This window comes from Miniopterus schreibersii (assembly GCF_964146895.1).
Source record: "Miniopterus schreibersii genome assembly, chromosome: 4".
In the NCBI taxonomy this organism is placed as follows: Eukaryota; Metazoa; Chordata; class Mammalia; order Chiroptera; family Miniopteridae; genus Miniopterus; species Miniopterus schreibersii.
Window position 1 is genome coordinate 46,398,166 of NC_138105.1, and position 16,283 is coordinate 46,414,448.

Consider the following 16,283-nt stretch of genomic DNA (forward strand, 5'->3'; position numbering starts at 1 on the left):
GTTAATATATACGTGGCGATGTTGGCAGACAGCTCCTTTTGGTAATAATATTCATTTTTATGAATGGCTCATTTATTTTTTATATGTTCCTCTTTAGCCCTGCCCTCCTTTCTCCCTTCTCTGCTGAGTCTGGCTCCCAAGACTCTGATGGTGGAAGAGGCAGCAGAGCTGAGCATTTTAATGGAGAGAGGGACCAGGCTGCCCCTTCAGACGGCTGCAGGGCAGAGAAAAATGAAGAGGGGGAAAATCAGGAAAACGAATCAGGGGCCGGAACTGGCTTCAGAAGTGCCAGCTAGCCGGTTCCTTACCGCGTCTACACCCTGAGTGCCTTCGTAGGTGCTGCAAATCCAGGCAGTGACTCATCCTGACAGTGGATCTCCCTCCTCCGGCGTTTATCTTTTTCATCGAATCACTTGAAGAGTAAGAGGAGCAGGGTTCCTTGGGCACGAAAAAAAAAAAGAAAAGAAAAGAAAACAGGAAAAAAAAGTGCAGCCCTCAAAGGAAAATGCTCGAGATAGAACTTCATCTTGAAAGTTGTGGGCTAGCGTGGAGTGGGCCGGTGGTGGCTCCAGCTCCCCTTGGGGTGGCGTGTGTGTCGCAGGGCCCAGAAGGGGCCGATCCTCACTGCTGAGCAGTTCCTGTGTTTTCTCTGCCCACCAGGCTCTCTGCTGTCCCTGGGTTTTTCTGCCTGTTTACCGCGAGGCTGTCCTCTGTTACACCCCAGAGTACTTGGTCCTCTGTGTTTGGTCCCCCCTCTGCACAGACCCCGCCCTCCGCAGAACAAAGATGCAAATGGAAAACTGGGAAATGGTTGGCTCCTTGGGGTTGCAGGCTCCAGCTGAGGGAGAGCTGAGACTCCAAAAAACATACAAGAGCAACAGAGCCAAGTGGTCAAGAACTTGGGCCGCAGAGTCTGACTGCTTACTAGATGCGTGACCCACAGCAACTTGCTTAACGTTTGTGCCTCTGTTTCTGGGAAATTAATACGATCGTAACACCTCTCTGAGAGGTTTGTTGGGAGGTTTAAATGACCTAGTGCAGGTAAATTATTTGTTGCCTGGCACAAAGGAGGTTTTAGCCATTTACTATGCGAAGCAGCCCCTGATATAAATGCCAAACCAATTGTATGTGTCCCCCTAAATCAGCATCAGGAAGACCTGGTCAGGAGAAATGAAGCATCTCCCCCTCTCCCTCTCAGATCCATCATGAAAGGAGTGGGCTTTGAAGGGAATTAGACCTGGGTGCTGAAGGAGAAATGCTTGAGTTTACCCACTGGTAGGACTTAAAAGGCCTTCCTCCTCCAGGATCGAAAGGTGCTCATCATGGCTCTTGCATTGGTATTTCATCCAGTCCTGGGGGCTCACTTGGCACCATGCAGGGGGCAGCTAAAATATCCGGTAAGTCAAAGAAGACCCGGCTGCAGGAGGGCTCCCACTTTGAAGGAGTTACGGCATCTGTTCCTAGGGGTCAGTTAGATAACCAGGCGGGCAGCCCCTGGTGGAGCTTCCCGGTGTGTGGTGCAGATGGGCGTGCTCAGGGGCTCAGGGCAGAGAGGTCAGGGCGAACAGCCCAGCCCTGGGAACCGTGGTTCCCCTCACACATCCTTTCTCGGTATAAGAAGGTTCTGTCTCACTTTTTCCTTTCCTTCCTCTTTCTCCTCCCCCTCTTTCTTCAAGAACGGTTTTGCAGTGTGCTTCTGAGGAAGGCTCGGCATTTGAGGCTGGCCGAGAGTTTGCAGTGGACCTCTAAGTGTGGTCCTCCGGTTGCCTGCCTGATAGTTATCTGGGGTGCTCATTAGAACTGCTCATTCCTGGGCCTAACCCCTCTGGGTGGAGAGCCAGGACTTTACATACACACTTTTTATACACACTCGATGTGAAAACTGTTGACTTGGAAATGAGTTCATCTAGACCCTTTATTTTGCAGATGGGGAAGCTGAGGCCTGGAGGAGTGAAGCAGCTTTCCCCAAGTCACCCAGCTAGTTAGTGGTGGAAGCAGAAGCCTTAGGAGAGGAAGCGCAGGAGTGTTCCTACTGCACAGGGGGCTCCAGGAGACCTTCTCAAACAAGCAAATACTGACTGCCGTTTCCTCTTCAGCTGGTGCATAGTCCTGGCCTTTTTGCCACATTCTACAACAGACAAAAATTCTGCATTTCCAAATAAAACTGGGATCCAGTATATGCCCAATGAAAGTAAATTAAATTTTGTAATCCTCACCCAAGGACATGCTTTGAAAGAGAAAAGGGGAGAGAAAGAGAGAGAGAGAGAGAGAGAGAGAGAGAGAGAGAGAGAGAGAGAACATTATTGATTGCCCTCCGTACATGCCCTGATTGGGGGTAGAACCCACAGCCCAGGCATGTGCCTTGAATGAGAATTGAACTGGCAAGCCTTGGGTGCACAGAACAGTGCTCTTCCAACTGAGCCACTCCGGCTGGGTGAAAAGAAATTAATTTTAATGAGGATCTCACTTACGGTGCTCGTGGATTTTGCATGTTTTCATTTGGTAATTTAGTGACATTTTACCTTGAGTATAGATATTAAATTGATGAAGTTTTTTTTTAAGATAAGAAAAAAAGACCATAAATATAACTATTTTCCAGCCTTTCATATTCCACAACAATCACTAATTAAACACAAAACTATATATAGTAGCAAAGAGTAGATAATGACAGTTGGGAAAATGGCAGCGATAAAGGGGGAAGGTAGAAAAAATATTTCAGTACAGATATCTGTGTCTTACCTCAAAGTAATGATTTCCTGGAAAATGTCATTAATGGCTCATGCATTTTTCATCATATTGTAAGTAATTCAAGGCCAGAGTCTGACAATTGTCTTCTTAAACTATTCTACAACACTAAGCTCAGTCTTATGCAAACAATCAAAATATGTTGCCTGATGAATAGGTGAGGAAGTTGAGGAGAAAATGAACTAGTGAGAGAGGGGATATGTGAGTGTGAGAAAAGGAAATCAAGAAGTAGAGGAAGAGTGTGTCTAGCTGGTCTTTAGAGGACTGGTGTGTTTAGAACAGGATCAGGTGTCACCAAGGAGAGTGGCATGGTCTGGTGGGAGGGCCACAATGAGTCCAAGGAAGCACATATGCTAATATGGCAACTGCAAAAAGCTAGAGTGATAGAATTTAAAGCTAGAGCATATTAAGCTACCTATCCAACTTTATGTCTCTTAGCAAACAAACAGCTAAGCCATCTGAGATGGATAGCTGTCTGTTGTAATTTCATTCATTCATGTTTTATTTGTTCACTGATTCATACAATAGTAATTCCAGAAATATTTGTTGTTTCCTAATAACAACAATAATGATGACTACCATTTATGGAGTTGCCTACTCTGTGCCACTACCCCAATAAACAGATGAGGAGCTGAGGCTCGGAGAAGCTGGATGACTTGGCCAAGGTCATACAGCTGGGATTCAAATCCAAGTCAGCTCCATGCCAGCCTGTCCTTTGAATCACCGTCATATTGCCTAAAGTCAGCCCTTGTTCAGGTGTGTTCAGATGGGGCTGCCAGAACCTCCTCCACACTGTTCCATCACTTCATGCAGGGAACCTGCTTCTGGTCTCTGCTCTGCCACCCATTTGCTGTGTGACTTTGGTCATGTCTCTTTTGTGTCAAGTCTCTTCATCAGCAGAATGCAACAACTGGACTAGGTGATTACTGAAATTCCCCGTGGCTCTAAAATTCCACGTATCTGTTACTGGGTACTTGTTCCTCACGTTTGGGGAACATTTATAAAACTTCACATTTCTCTCATGACCTCATCTAGGCGGTTGCTTCCTCTGGTAGAATCAGCTGTTGCCAACCTGATATACGTTATCCTTAGTAGGAGAATCTTTGACTTTATTCAAGGTAGTAATGTACCATCTAAAAGCTGTATTTTCTGGCTTCTCCTTAAAGCAAGATGCACCCCTTTCTAAATTTTGGCCAGTGAGATAGATGTAAATGGATTAGGCTTTCAGGGGAGTCCATTCCACCTTCCTCTTTTTCCCTCCCACTTCCAGAAAGACAGATTTGATGACTAGATCTCCAGCAGCCATGTGGGGCCAAAGGTGACTTTGAGGCTAGAATCCACATGCTAAGAATGGTGGTGCAGAAGAATATGGCTCTCAGATGACGATGGAGCCACCATACCAGCCCTGGACTTCCTACCTCCAAACTTCTTTTAGGTGAGGGGGGAGGGAAACCCTTTCAAATTTAAGCCTCTGTGTTCTCTTTAGATTTTTTTATGTTATATGCAGGCAAACCAATTCTCACTGATATGCCTACAAGCTCTTCACTCCTTCTTTCTTTAGATGTAATATTTCCCTTAAACTGTAGTGTTAAATTTGCTACAAACTGCTGGACAAAATGATGACCTCCTGGCATCTCCAAATCAATAAGGACAATATTAGATTCATAACCATCCTAGAAAACCATTTCTCCTATGTTCCCTGTTACAGTCAATGGCAACATCATTTTTCCTGTTGCTAGTGTTCAAAGGCCTGGTGCTAACTTTCATTCCTTTTATTCCATCAGTTACTAAATCCTGTAGATTCTCCGTCCATTGATCTAACACTTGAGGGCATGTGATCTCAAGAGATGATTGGTGCTGGGGCTACAAGGGTAAGCCAAACAGATATCTCTCTGTTCTCGTGATGCTTACCGCCAAGGGCAGGCATTTATCTATTCTCACGAAGCGTATAATCAGGACAGGAATTAGCTGAGTAATCACACAAACACATGTAAAACTGGAATGGCAGCAAGTGCTGCAAAGGAAAGGGACTGAGAACATACGATGGGGGCTGGGAAAGGCTCTGACTGAGCTGCAACCTGAAGGATGAGCGAGACCTGATGTGGCAAAGAGTAGGGAGGGCTGTGGGGTGGCAGGATAGCATGGTAGGTGGAGGAAACAGCATGTGAGAAGCCCAAGGAAGGTAGGGGCAGGGTACATTCCATGAGCTGAGAGAAGGCTGTTGGCTAAAGCACTAGGTTCAGACCTCGGTAACGACTTGTGGCTTCATTTTACGATCAATGGGAAGCAACGGGAAGGGTTTAAGTGGCAGTGGGCGGGTGAGCAGTGGCCTGAACATATTTGCAGCGTCCGCCTTCTTTCTTTTCTCTTCTTAATTCCCTCTGCCGTCACTCTGGTTCCCTGTTACCCACTCCTCTTTCTGAAACTCACACTCCATGAATGAAGGCTCATTCTTACAAGTCCCAGTACTGATTGTTTTGCTCTCATTTTCGAAAGTCTTCAGGAGCTCCTCATTTCCTGCGAAATAAAATCCAACTTCAGAGCCAGAGTTCAAGGCGCGTGGCTCCTGGGCGCCGTCACCACCTGCCACTCTCCCTCCAGTACCTGTGCTCCAGCCAAGCTGCACGCACTGCGCTGCGGTTCCTGGCCTTCCTCACACCGTCCCCTGGGACCTGGGATGCCATCTTCCTGACCGGCCCCTTGTCAAAGCCTCCTGCTCTTTAAGACTCTGCTCCAACTTGAGCCTCTCCCTGAGGTTTTGCCTGCTCTCCCCAGCCCACTCATCTCCCCTCCTCCGTTTCTGGGCCCTGTAACTGCTGCTCACCAAGAACTTGTTACTCGCTGCACTTGGGCACAAACCTTATCTCCCAAAACAGCTTGATGGGAGGATCCCAGCTTCGTTTCTGCAGCTGATAGGTCCCACTGTGTACTGAGCAAGGGGCTCAGTAAATTTCAACAGAAGGAACAAATAAATGATACTCAAATATGTGGGCAAATAAAACCCAGGGTCACACTTTGCGCAATTTCTTCGTGGTCAATGAAAATGGCGTATCTGCATGGTGGCCCTGGTAACAGGAAGGCTGGTTTTGGGAACAGATGACCTGGGTTCAAATCCCAGCTCTACCACATACTACCTGTATGACCATGATGGGCAAGCTACCTCATGTCCTTATGCCTCAGTTTCCTTATCTGTGAAATGGGGTAATAATATACCTACCTGCAGAATTAAGTGAGTTAATTCACATGGAGCACTTAGGAAAGTACCTGTTACATAGTCAGCACTCAATAAGTCTTTGTCATCATCCCCTCATTCCCACTTAGGACTCTCCTTATGTGAGAAAGCACATTTATGCCTTCTGTGACCCAATGACCTACAAAAACAGCACCTGGGGCCAGGGTCCTGGGCAGGAAATTTTCGTACAAGCTGTTCAGCAGGGGAGCCTCACAACAACCCCATATGTTAACAAAACAAACCTGGCAGGTCCTTCCCCTTGTTCCACAGATGTCCAGTTTGTACTGTTTTAGCCTCTGAACTCTGAACTCCTGAAGGGCAGAGGCCATAACACACAGCACTATACAACTGTGCTACAACTGTACTACAACTGCACTCACTGCTCAGGGCATTCACTTGGATCAACTCATGTGGATTTTCCAAAAATATTGTGAGGCAACTAGGGCACAGAGAGGTTAGGTACCCTAATGAGGGGCGCAGAGACAACATTCAAACTCAGCCAGTGTGGTTGATGGGCTATGGGCTTTCCTGTGCTGCCCCACCTCCCCTTTGTATCTTTAACCCCTGGTGCATAGTAGGCACTCAATAAACATTTTCTGAATGAATGGATGGATCCCAGTGGCATCTTCAGGGAAGCCTTCTAGTATTTTCTCTATTCAGGATTTCTGACTGGCTTCCTCTCCCAATGACCCTTCTACACCCTCCATTGGCAGCTTTGCAAATAAGTTTCAAAAGACACTTATGCTGCAAGAATATTAGACCTAAAATTAGGATTTTCCCCCATGTTTTAGTTCTTAATATTTCTGTCTTGGTTAATGAAAACTTACTCTATTACTTAACATATAGTACAAAGGTAATATATATGTATTATAGAACATTTAGAAAATATTAAAAATGCACAAGAAGGAAATGAAAAGCATCAGTAAATTTATCACCCTGAGAACCTGGCCGGTTCTGAAGTTCTGGCTCTCTGGATGTGGATGAGTAAGTGGAATGGGAAAGAGGAATGTATATAGTGGTGGATAACTGTGGCCTTGGCTGGTCCCAAATGCCCTGTGTCTGGTCATAACACTGGTTCCCTTTATAAGCTGCTTCCGCTTTGCCACAACCAAGCAACCAGTCAGCTAATCAAACACCCACCCATCCCGCCAACCGACCGCACTCACCCACACACACCTGTGGCCACAGAGACAAATGTCAATCCCCGTCAGTCCCGATACCCATTTTCACAGGGTTAGACATAAAATCCAGACTCTCTAATCTAATTCTTTCTGGGAGACATTTCTTAATTTGATTCAAGGAAAGAGATTCCCTTTTACTCTGATGGCAAAGATAAAAAGATGAGCTCCCTGGAGCTACTAGCTGCAATAGTTACAGCCTTATGGAGAAAGTTGGTCTCAGAATGAAGGAAAGACAAAAAACTCAAGAAGCCTTATTGTGTTTGGGTCCCTGGTCTGGCTGCCCCTGAGGCAGCAACTTCCTGCCCTTGTCCAGTTTAGTTATATGAGCCCATAAGTTTCTGTTGGTCTGGGTTATTTGAGTTGGACATTTTTTCACTGGAACCAAGTGTCTTATTTAAACAAACACACCAACATTACATTTAAGGAGAGAAAATTAGGAGAAGCACATTTCTTTAGGAGATATATATATATTTTACTTATTTAAGGGAAAGTGTTGGACCTTGCCTTGTCCACACCTCATATTGCCTACTGTGGATCTGGCCAGAGATGTAGGTGGCTTGCCCTCTCCCTCAGTGACCCAGTTAGCTCCCAGCACTCCCACAGCTCTGATAGGAGTCAAGATCTGTGCCCTGATGCTGTGGGAGCATGAGTCCTCGTATAGGCTCTGTTATTCATGCTGTTTCTCTGGGCCTGGGTTTCCCAACCTAAAAGGGAGGATGGGCTACTCTGACAAAGAGAAGATATTGGTTATCTAGTGTCCTTTCCACCCTTCCACCATTAGGCAAGGCCAACCACCATTCCCTGTGTGCCCATGGCTAATAAAGGCAGGCTTTGGATAGCTCAGCTCCATTGTAGAAATTATCAGAACCCTCCTCACCTCACTCTCAACACTCTCTAGTCTGCTCCTGTCTAACTCTAATGTCAACTTTGTATCTCAGATTTTAACTCCTCTCCTGCACATTTGGTCTTCATAACTAATCTTGATTTCTCCTGATTTATCAGAAAACTTCATAAGAACTTTTTCTCACATTCTCCCCACTTCTCCCAGCCAACTGGGCTCTCCCTGCTCATGCTCCAGCCCCACTCAGAAAACAAATCTTGACATTAATCCATTTGGCTGCTTCTCCAGGTCTATCCCTGAAGGCAGAAGGTTGAGCATTATGAGCAAAAAGGGAGGTCCATCTAGAATGGCGCGGGGTGGGATATGAACAGAAAGGCATAGTCATACGAGGTAGAAAGTCAGCAGTGCCACTTGTGACAAGGTGGAGAAATTTCTGCTCAGAGAAGAAACAATCAGTACTTTGTGCTTGTTTCATCACCGAGAATAGATTATTTATACTTTTTATTGATAAAACTTGTGTTTCTTTTCTCTGTGGACCCTTCAAAGAACAAAGAAGAGGCCAGAGCTAAGGCAGAAAGAGCTGTTGAGAGGGTTTTAGTGATCAGCTGGGTTCTTTCCCAGGTGCTCCTTCACCCTCCAAATCAGGGCCACTTTATCTCTTCCACCTCCACTTGCTTGTTAGTTCAATTATGATTGTTCTCTGTGTCCTTCCAGATTGATTCAAGGCAGCTAAAAATAGAATGCACACACAATAGGACAATTTCAAACAAGGATAAAAAATGATCTCAGAATCCATTAGATGTAAGGTGAGAAAAACATAATTAAAATGGGAAACTTGGAGAGAAAATGGTGATGGAAAATGAACAATTCTCTTTTTGGGTCCTGCTCTCAATTAGCTACTCGAGTAAGAGTAATACAGTGACTCTTAACTCAGCAGGTGATTGGTTTTTCCATGATTACTGAGCACCTACTAGTGCCAAAGACTGTTCAGGATACAGAGATGCTAAGACTTTTCCATCTCTGTCCTCAAGGTGCTCACACTCTATCTGGTCCCATTATAACTTTATGTATGGGGTAGCCATACGTTTCTATGTGTCTGACCCACCCACAACATGTTCTGTGCCATGGATCGAGCTTCATGTAGAGGGTGAAACCAATTCTACCACCTACCAAAAATTATTGGACCAGAGATGTATGTCTAGGCCCAAGATAGCCAGCCACACAGGCACTGGACTCAAGGGAGGTCAAATATCCCTAAGGACACCTGATCTGAGATTGCCTAATGTATTTTCTCCATTTTGCATGGGACACCAATGTTGGCAGGTTATATTTTCCAAAGACTCTTAAAACATATCTCCTATCCACTTGCTCTTCTCACAATGTGACCTTGACACCCCTCCCATTGAATGGTGGGGTTTATGTCTTCTCCTCCTTGAGCTTTGTGACTGTCTCAAACAACAGAGTATGGCAGAAGTGATCGTATATGACCTCTGAGTCTAGCCTATAAAAATGCCATGAACTTCCACTTTGTTCTCTTGGGATATTTGCTCTTGGAACCCAGCTACCATGCTGTATGGAAACCCAAGAAGTCCATGGAGAAGTCTTTGTAATAGGAACCAAGGTCTCTGGCCCACAGACCTGTTAGGCTCTAAACCAGCAGCTGGCACAAACCTGCCAGCCATGTGAGTGAGCCATCTGAAAGTCAAAATCCCCCAGCCCCAACAGAGGTGCCCCGCTGATGCCATGTGGAACAGAGATGAGTCATTCCCACTAAACCCTATCCACATTGCAGACTCATGAGAAAAATAAATGACTGTTGTTGTATCAAGCTACTAAGTTTTGAGGTGGTTGGTTGGGTAGCAATAGATGGCCAAAACACCAATCCAGCCTGGCCGGGCGTGGCTCAGTGGTTGAGTGTCGACCTAGGATCCAGGAGATTGGGGTTCGATTCCCGGTCAGGGCACATGCCCGGGTTGTGGGCTCGATCCCCAGTTGGGGCCTGCAGGAGGCAGCCGACCAATGACTCTCTCATCATTGATGTTTCTATCTCTCTCTCTCCCTCTCCTTTCCTCTCTCTGAAATCAATAAAGGTATGTTTTTAAAAAAATAAATAAATAAAATAAAATAAGAAGGGAAGTACACACTGTAGCAGACTCAAGTGGTATATTAATGCCACAATTAACCAGGTTTTTCTTTCGTTGGAACCATGAGGAGCAATCTTTCTGCCTACTGTTTGTCAATGTGCTGACTAGTTTTTGTGACCTTCAAGAACACATCCTTAGTCAAGGAAGTCTTCATATTATCTACATGTTGTGAACCTGCCAGTCAGCCTTGCTCTAACTGTTAAAATGTCAAGGTGTAGAAAATGAAATTAGAATCAAAGGCATGAAGCCCTGGCCAGGTAGCTCAGTTGGTTAGAGCACTGCGTTCCGATACACCAAGATTGCAAGTTTGATCCCCAGTCAGGGCACATACAAGAATCAACCAATGAATGTATCAATAAGTGGAACAACAAATCGATGTTTCCCTCTCTCTCTCTCTCTCTCCCCCTTCCTCTCTCTCTCAAATCGATAAAAAAATTTTTTTTAAAGAATCAAAGGCATGAAGAAAAATAAGTAATCAGAAAAAAGAGAAGGTTTTATCTCTAAGATTTTTCTAAAAATATTTTTTAATTACACTCCCATAGATAATTAAAATTTTATTCCTCAATTTAAAAATATTTTGTAAGGAAGAAAAAAGACAAGAATGTGTAATAATATATTTTAGATATACAGAAAATCTAATTAATTTTTAGTCTGGACAATTTTGTATAAAACAGGTACAATTCTATAAGAATTTTTTGAATTGATATTGCTTGTTTAAGACATATATGAATCAAAGAGTGCAATTATGAAGGTAAAAACCCTTCTTTTTCATAGTCATAGAACTTGAAAGAATTTTCCTTTGGAAGGATGCATAATTCACTCCTTTTCTCTTAGTCATCAGTATTTTAGTAAACAAATATATTACCTTCAAATAAACATTTGTCCTAAATATTGATATACATTAATTATATAGAAACTAATGTAGAAGATATTCCTTCCTCTTATCTCATAGTCCTTTATTTTCAAATTAAATTTAGAGATGCTTTTCAGTCTATCACTGCTAAATGAGTAATCTAGAATACAAACATGTATGCACTTTTTAATTTTTATTAAAAACCATACAGCTAAGAGTAAAATAATTTACACACATAAACATATGTATCATGACATTAATAAAGCCCTAAGCCATAAAGGAAAAATGTTGTTATATATATTACTCTCAGCATGCAGGTTAGGAGAAAAAATCTCAAGCCTTCAGTCTTAAAACTTTGATAGTTCTGCAAATCAGTTCTAGTCAGTAGCAATGGGACCATTTCTTATATGAGGTTTGCAAAGTAGAATTTATATGTTGCTGGGACAAAAGCCAAGTGATAAACACGACATTTGATGATCTTACTGATCTCCTGAGGAAATACTTTGCATTGCTTGTAAAATGAGAGAATCTAATATAGTGGACTTTGTTTTTTAAAACATTATTCTCACTAAACTTTAAAAGCAAGATGCACACATACTAAATTACTAGTGATGTACCAGATTAGTTTTTAACTTGCTGAATGACCACAATCCCTGCTCTTTCTGAAAGCTGGTATTCATTAAACTTGCAGAGTTTCCACATGTTCCTGATATTAGTTATAACTTCAGGAGTTTCACCTAAGTCAGAGTAATATAGTAATTACTCTCATTGATTGCTTACTGTTTGTAGTATCCACATATCATTCATTGAGTCCATCCATGCTGACCAAAGAAGTGAAAGATGTAAGGAATATGATTTTTGTAAAATGTCCAATTACTTACTTTTAGAGCACCAAAGGCCAATGACGATAATGGGATGTGAGTGCAGAGGGCCCTCTGTACCTGAAGTTCAGTTGTAAAAAGAACCTGTCCACCTTGGGTTGTCTTAAATAGTTTAACCATATATTTCTAATCTTGTACAGAACTGATATTAAAGTATTCATGGTATCGTAAGCACTTTGGTTTAGGAATTTAACTTCTTAAAACATCATTTCAAAGGGAGCTGAAAGCATCTATAGAGTTGGTAAAAAAAAGTTTTACTTTACATAATTGTATGGATTGCTATCTCATGAACATAACATATTATTTAGAAAAGGCAATAGGGCAAAAAGCAAAACAAAGAAAGCCTACCAGGTATCTACAAATAACCACTCCCAAAAGGAGTAAAGGGAAAATAAAATTTTGGTGCTAGACAAGACAAAGGCAAGGTCAAAGAGCTAATAATAATAATAATAGGTCATTTAGTTACAAAATTATTAATAACCAATTTGACTAATTCCACTCCTCACTAACCTACAGTGACTCTTCTGGTTATTTTAAGATAAAAAAAGTGTAATTTATGAGTGAAGCTACTCTGGACTGCCTATAGTAGATGCTAAATGGAAAGCCTAGGATTCATCCTGAGTGTCTGGAGTGTGAAAAAGTATCATGTGCAATTTTAAAAATTTCAAATTTCAATCTTTATCCACACTGAGAATTTTAGCTGTGTTTTTCCAGTGTGAAACCATATCTTATTACTCCACTGTATTCAGAATTTGTATTAACTCTGACAGAAGTTGAAACGAGAGTCTATATTTTATGTTTACTCCACAAAGGGCCTTCCTTCAGAGCTGGGGCAAATCAATAGTTTCAACAACCAAAATAATAGAATGACAAAAGAATTTTTTAAAGCACCTATTTATATTGTAGAGCTATGAGGGTGTCAGTAGAAGCATCTGTCACTCCATGGATATCAAAGTTGATCCATGCTGTGTGCTTGTGTTTGGATGACAATGACCGTCCCAGAGAGAGAAGTCATATCACTGAGTTAAGATAGATATTTTTACATACTTATTAAAACAAGTTTTCTTAGGAGTTCAACTAGGCAATGTTATTAACCTAGTGTGCTTAAAATGTACAAAAATGCAATAAAATATATATCTTTAAGATATTCTAAAGTCAAATTTTGCTCTGATTGGCTACCCAGTTTGGGCAAATTAATGAGATTTTTATAAACAATAATCTGAAACATAAAATTAAGTTTAAAAAATTCTTAAAAGTATCATAAATCTATGATACCTATTGATTGGATAGTAATAAAAAAACAGGATGCTAGAACTGACCCTTGACTATTTTGACCCATATATCTTGACAGAGTTAACTATATTTTTAAAAAGTGCCTTGTGTCCTGCAATGATAGAGGTTAGTACATATTTTCAGATTTAAACTCAGTGACATGTTGCTGACGTTGGCTTCTTCTGGAATTTGAAGTCATTTTAAATACTGAATGAGAATATTTTTATCACATAAAGCACTGCTTCATCAAAATAAGATTCCAAGACCCTATATATTTTTAGAACTTCTCAGGTCCATTATTTGATTGGGTTGGGTGAAGTTTACAGGTCAAAGTGTTCAGCAAAAATCTTAGCTACTTAGAGAGGGAAAGAACTGAGACTCTTCTGAGAGTCAAACGTTGATGAGAAAGAAACTTAAAGTAACCAAATAGGCAGAAATGGCGATTCAGAAAGTGGCAATGTTGGCACAACTACCTGAGAGTCACTGTGGACCACAAGTTGAACACAAATATGTAAAACAGCAGTGGAAACAAAAATGCTGGATTAGGATGTCCCAAAGAGAATATGACAGATAAATCTGAAGTTCGATACCATGAAGACTCTTTTGCCAAAGCTCTCTGCAGTGCCAGGATGGCATGATAGCAGCGGTTAAACACAGCCAGACAGTTCCGTCTCACTGCGGGGAAAGGCCTCCGGATTTGGAAGCCTGCCGTTAAAGTTATGGGCATAGTTCTGGAGGCAGGCACTACTAGTTAAGAGATAATAAAAGGGAGGAGGGGCCCGCGTTTGTTATGCGTTAAAGGCAGCCTTTCAAACACAAGACCCCCAATTCAGCAGCAAATGTTTGGTGAACCTGGCCTCCGCTCAGTTTAGATGTGAGGAGTAAAATAAATAAAGCTTTTATTCTTTGCTCCTTTCCTGGAATAAAATATCAGGTGTCGTAGCTGACCTGAGGACTCCTATTTGCTAGATTGCTTTAAAGGTCAGAATTTGAAAATTAAGGATTAAATGGAGATTGATTACACGTGAATGGGAGTGATAAACGGGCCCTTCTGCATTTTGCACCATTGCCTCCAGCCCGGGTATGTCAACAAACGCCACGTAGAAATCACGTGGAATGTCATCTCTGATGGGCTGATAGTGACCCCTCCGAGAACATGAGGCTTGTTTCCGAGGGCGATAAGTGACATCTGCCACAGGCACAGATATTTCCTATTCCCATTTTGTTTGTTTCAAGTGATCTTAAAGATCTCAGAGGTATAAAAGGTGACAGATGACCCCCACTACGCACACTCCCTACCCACCTACCACGTGCACGGGAGCCGTAGTGAGAACAAAAATACGCTTTGAGGAAATGGAAACAAGAAGGTGATTTTAGCCGAGAGAGGAAATGCTTGCTCTTTCCTTGAAGAGTCCTGTTCGTCTGAGAAGTTCCCAAGAGTGACCCGATCAGGCTAACGTGGGTCCACAAGTCACCACACGACCTCTCCTCGGGAACTGTGGACTCTCGCTGCATCTTCTTGGCAGGTAGAAAGGAGCTTTTCCACCCCCTGGGAATGGCGCTGGCAGTAAAATACCTGCTTTGTTTGCTGTCTTTTCCATGACACACTCGCCTTGAGAAAAGTTCCTGCTGAATGAGGTTGACCTATCAAAGCACTTGACTAATCAGAGGAAATTATCCAAAGCTAATTAGGTAACAATGTGACCCTGAAGGAAACAGATAAAACAGCTCCCTGATTTAAACCCTAAGGAATGAGGCAGAAAGGTAACAAGGGTGCAGGAGCCGAGGCCCATGGGTGAGAGGTGGGCTGGAGGAGGGAGCGGGTCCGAGCAGAGGCGAGCGCACCCTGTGGCTCCTCCACCCTGGGCATGGCTGTCAGCCAGGCCTTTCCCTCGGACTCCTCAATAGCACATTCTTCCCAGTACAGGTGATGCCATCCTTAGGAAGAGTGGGCGTTGGGAGGAACGGCGGAAGGTTCTTGTGTCTATGTTGACTTGAAATTAATTAAATCTGTTCCTCTTCATCCTCTGTTGGCAGGCCCGGCAGGCTCCCCCCGGGCTGCTTCCCTTGGAGAACATTAGCGCCATTCAGTTTTAGGGTTCATTGTCACTGCAAAAAACAGAACAACAGTGTATTTCCAAGAAGCTGCCCAGAGCTGGTCACTCCACTGTGGAGGTGACTCAAGAGAGCATAAACAGTCAGCAAGCCAACAGCATCCAGTTGGCAATTTCTAAAACAAAGGTCAGTTAGGATTTTACGTATGATCCCTGAGAAGAAAACTCATGAGGGCCAAGAAATAATCCCTAACTGTTGCTCTCATATCCTTCCCCAGTGCTGACCTGGAGAGAACCTGATGGAGTCGGGGCTTCCCCCTTTAATTAAATCTAATCCCATTCTCTATGAATAAATGCCCTTTTTTCTTCTTCTTCTTTACTTTTAAAAAAATTCCCATGTGTTGTTTTCCCTGAAGAGTTTGTGGTCCTGGCATGTTTTCAGAAGCCCATTTTATTCACATCCACAGGATCTGGAGGTGCCTTCTCGGTGTTGGTTGGAATCCAACCATCAGGCATCCTGGCGTGTGAGTAGACGTAAACTATGGACATGGTATTTGGACATGACCACACTGGCCGGCTAACTTGTGCTGTTGTTTCTAATGTGGCTGTCTTTGCCACATATCTGGCTCTGCGGCCTTTTCCCAGTAGGACCTTGCCACCACCCAAGTCTCCTGGAAGGCAGGCCACCCTACCGCCCTGTGCATCTCTCTTTAGTTTAGTGCCCCTCCACTCAAATCCTAGCACATCTCTGCTTGAAGATGTGTCTCCAAGGAAGTGCCTGAATGATAATCATCAACAGGACCTGGTGTCCCCTTAGCTCATAGACAGGTATAGTCTGCAGTAGACTCTGTTCGTTTGACTCCTGCTTCAGTGCTCTCCTGCTCAGTGAAACACCAGGAGTTTCCAAAAAGGACTCTGATAGATATAGATGCATAGATCCATGAAAACGATGTACATGTTTGTGTGTTTGTGTTTGTGTTATGAAGATGGAGAAGAGGCTGTGTTAAGGAGGGATGATCAGTGTTAAACATTTAGGCTACTTCCAAATTTTAGTTTTTATTTATTATAAAATTGCTGTAC

The 16,283-nt window shown here is 43.0% G+C and overlaps 1 protein-coding gene across 2 annotated transcripts in view; it reads right to left on the minus strand.

Moving 5' to 3' along the window:
• Window positions 1-1,887: 1,887 nt before the first annotated feature.
• TMEM154 (transmembrane protein 154) overlaps window positions 1,888-16,283 on the minus strand; it is a 46,250-nt gene continuing 31,854 nt past the window's right edge. Inside the window, exon 7 of one of the 2 annotated variants that reach the window (XM_081136072.1) lies at window positions 1,888-2,227. In XM_081136072.1, the coding sequence (XP_080992198.1) occupies window positions 2,197-2,227 (31 nt within the window). In that variant the 3' untranslated portion in view covers window positions 1,888-2,196. Of the gene's footprint in view, window positions 2,228-11,173; window positions 15,259-16,283 lie in introns of those variants that run through there. The other variant, XM_081136073.1, reaches the window with a different exon arrangement.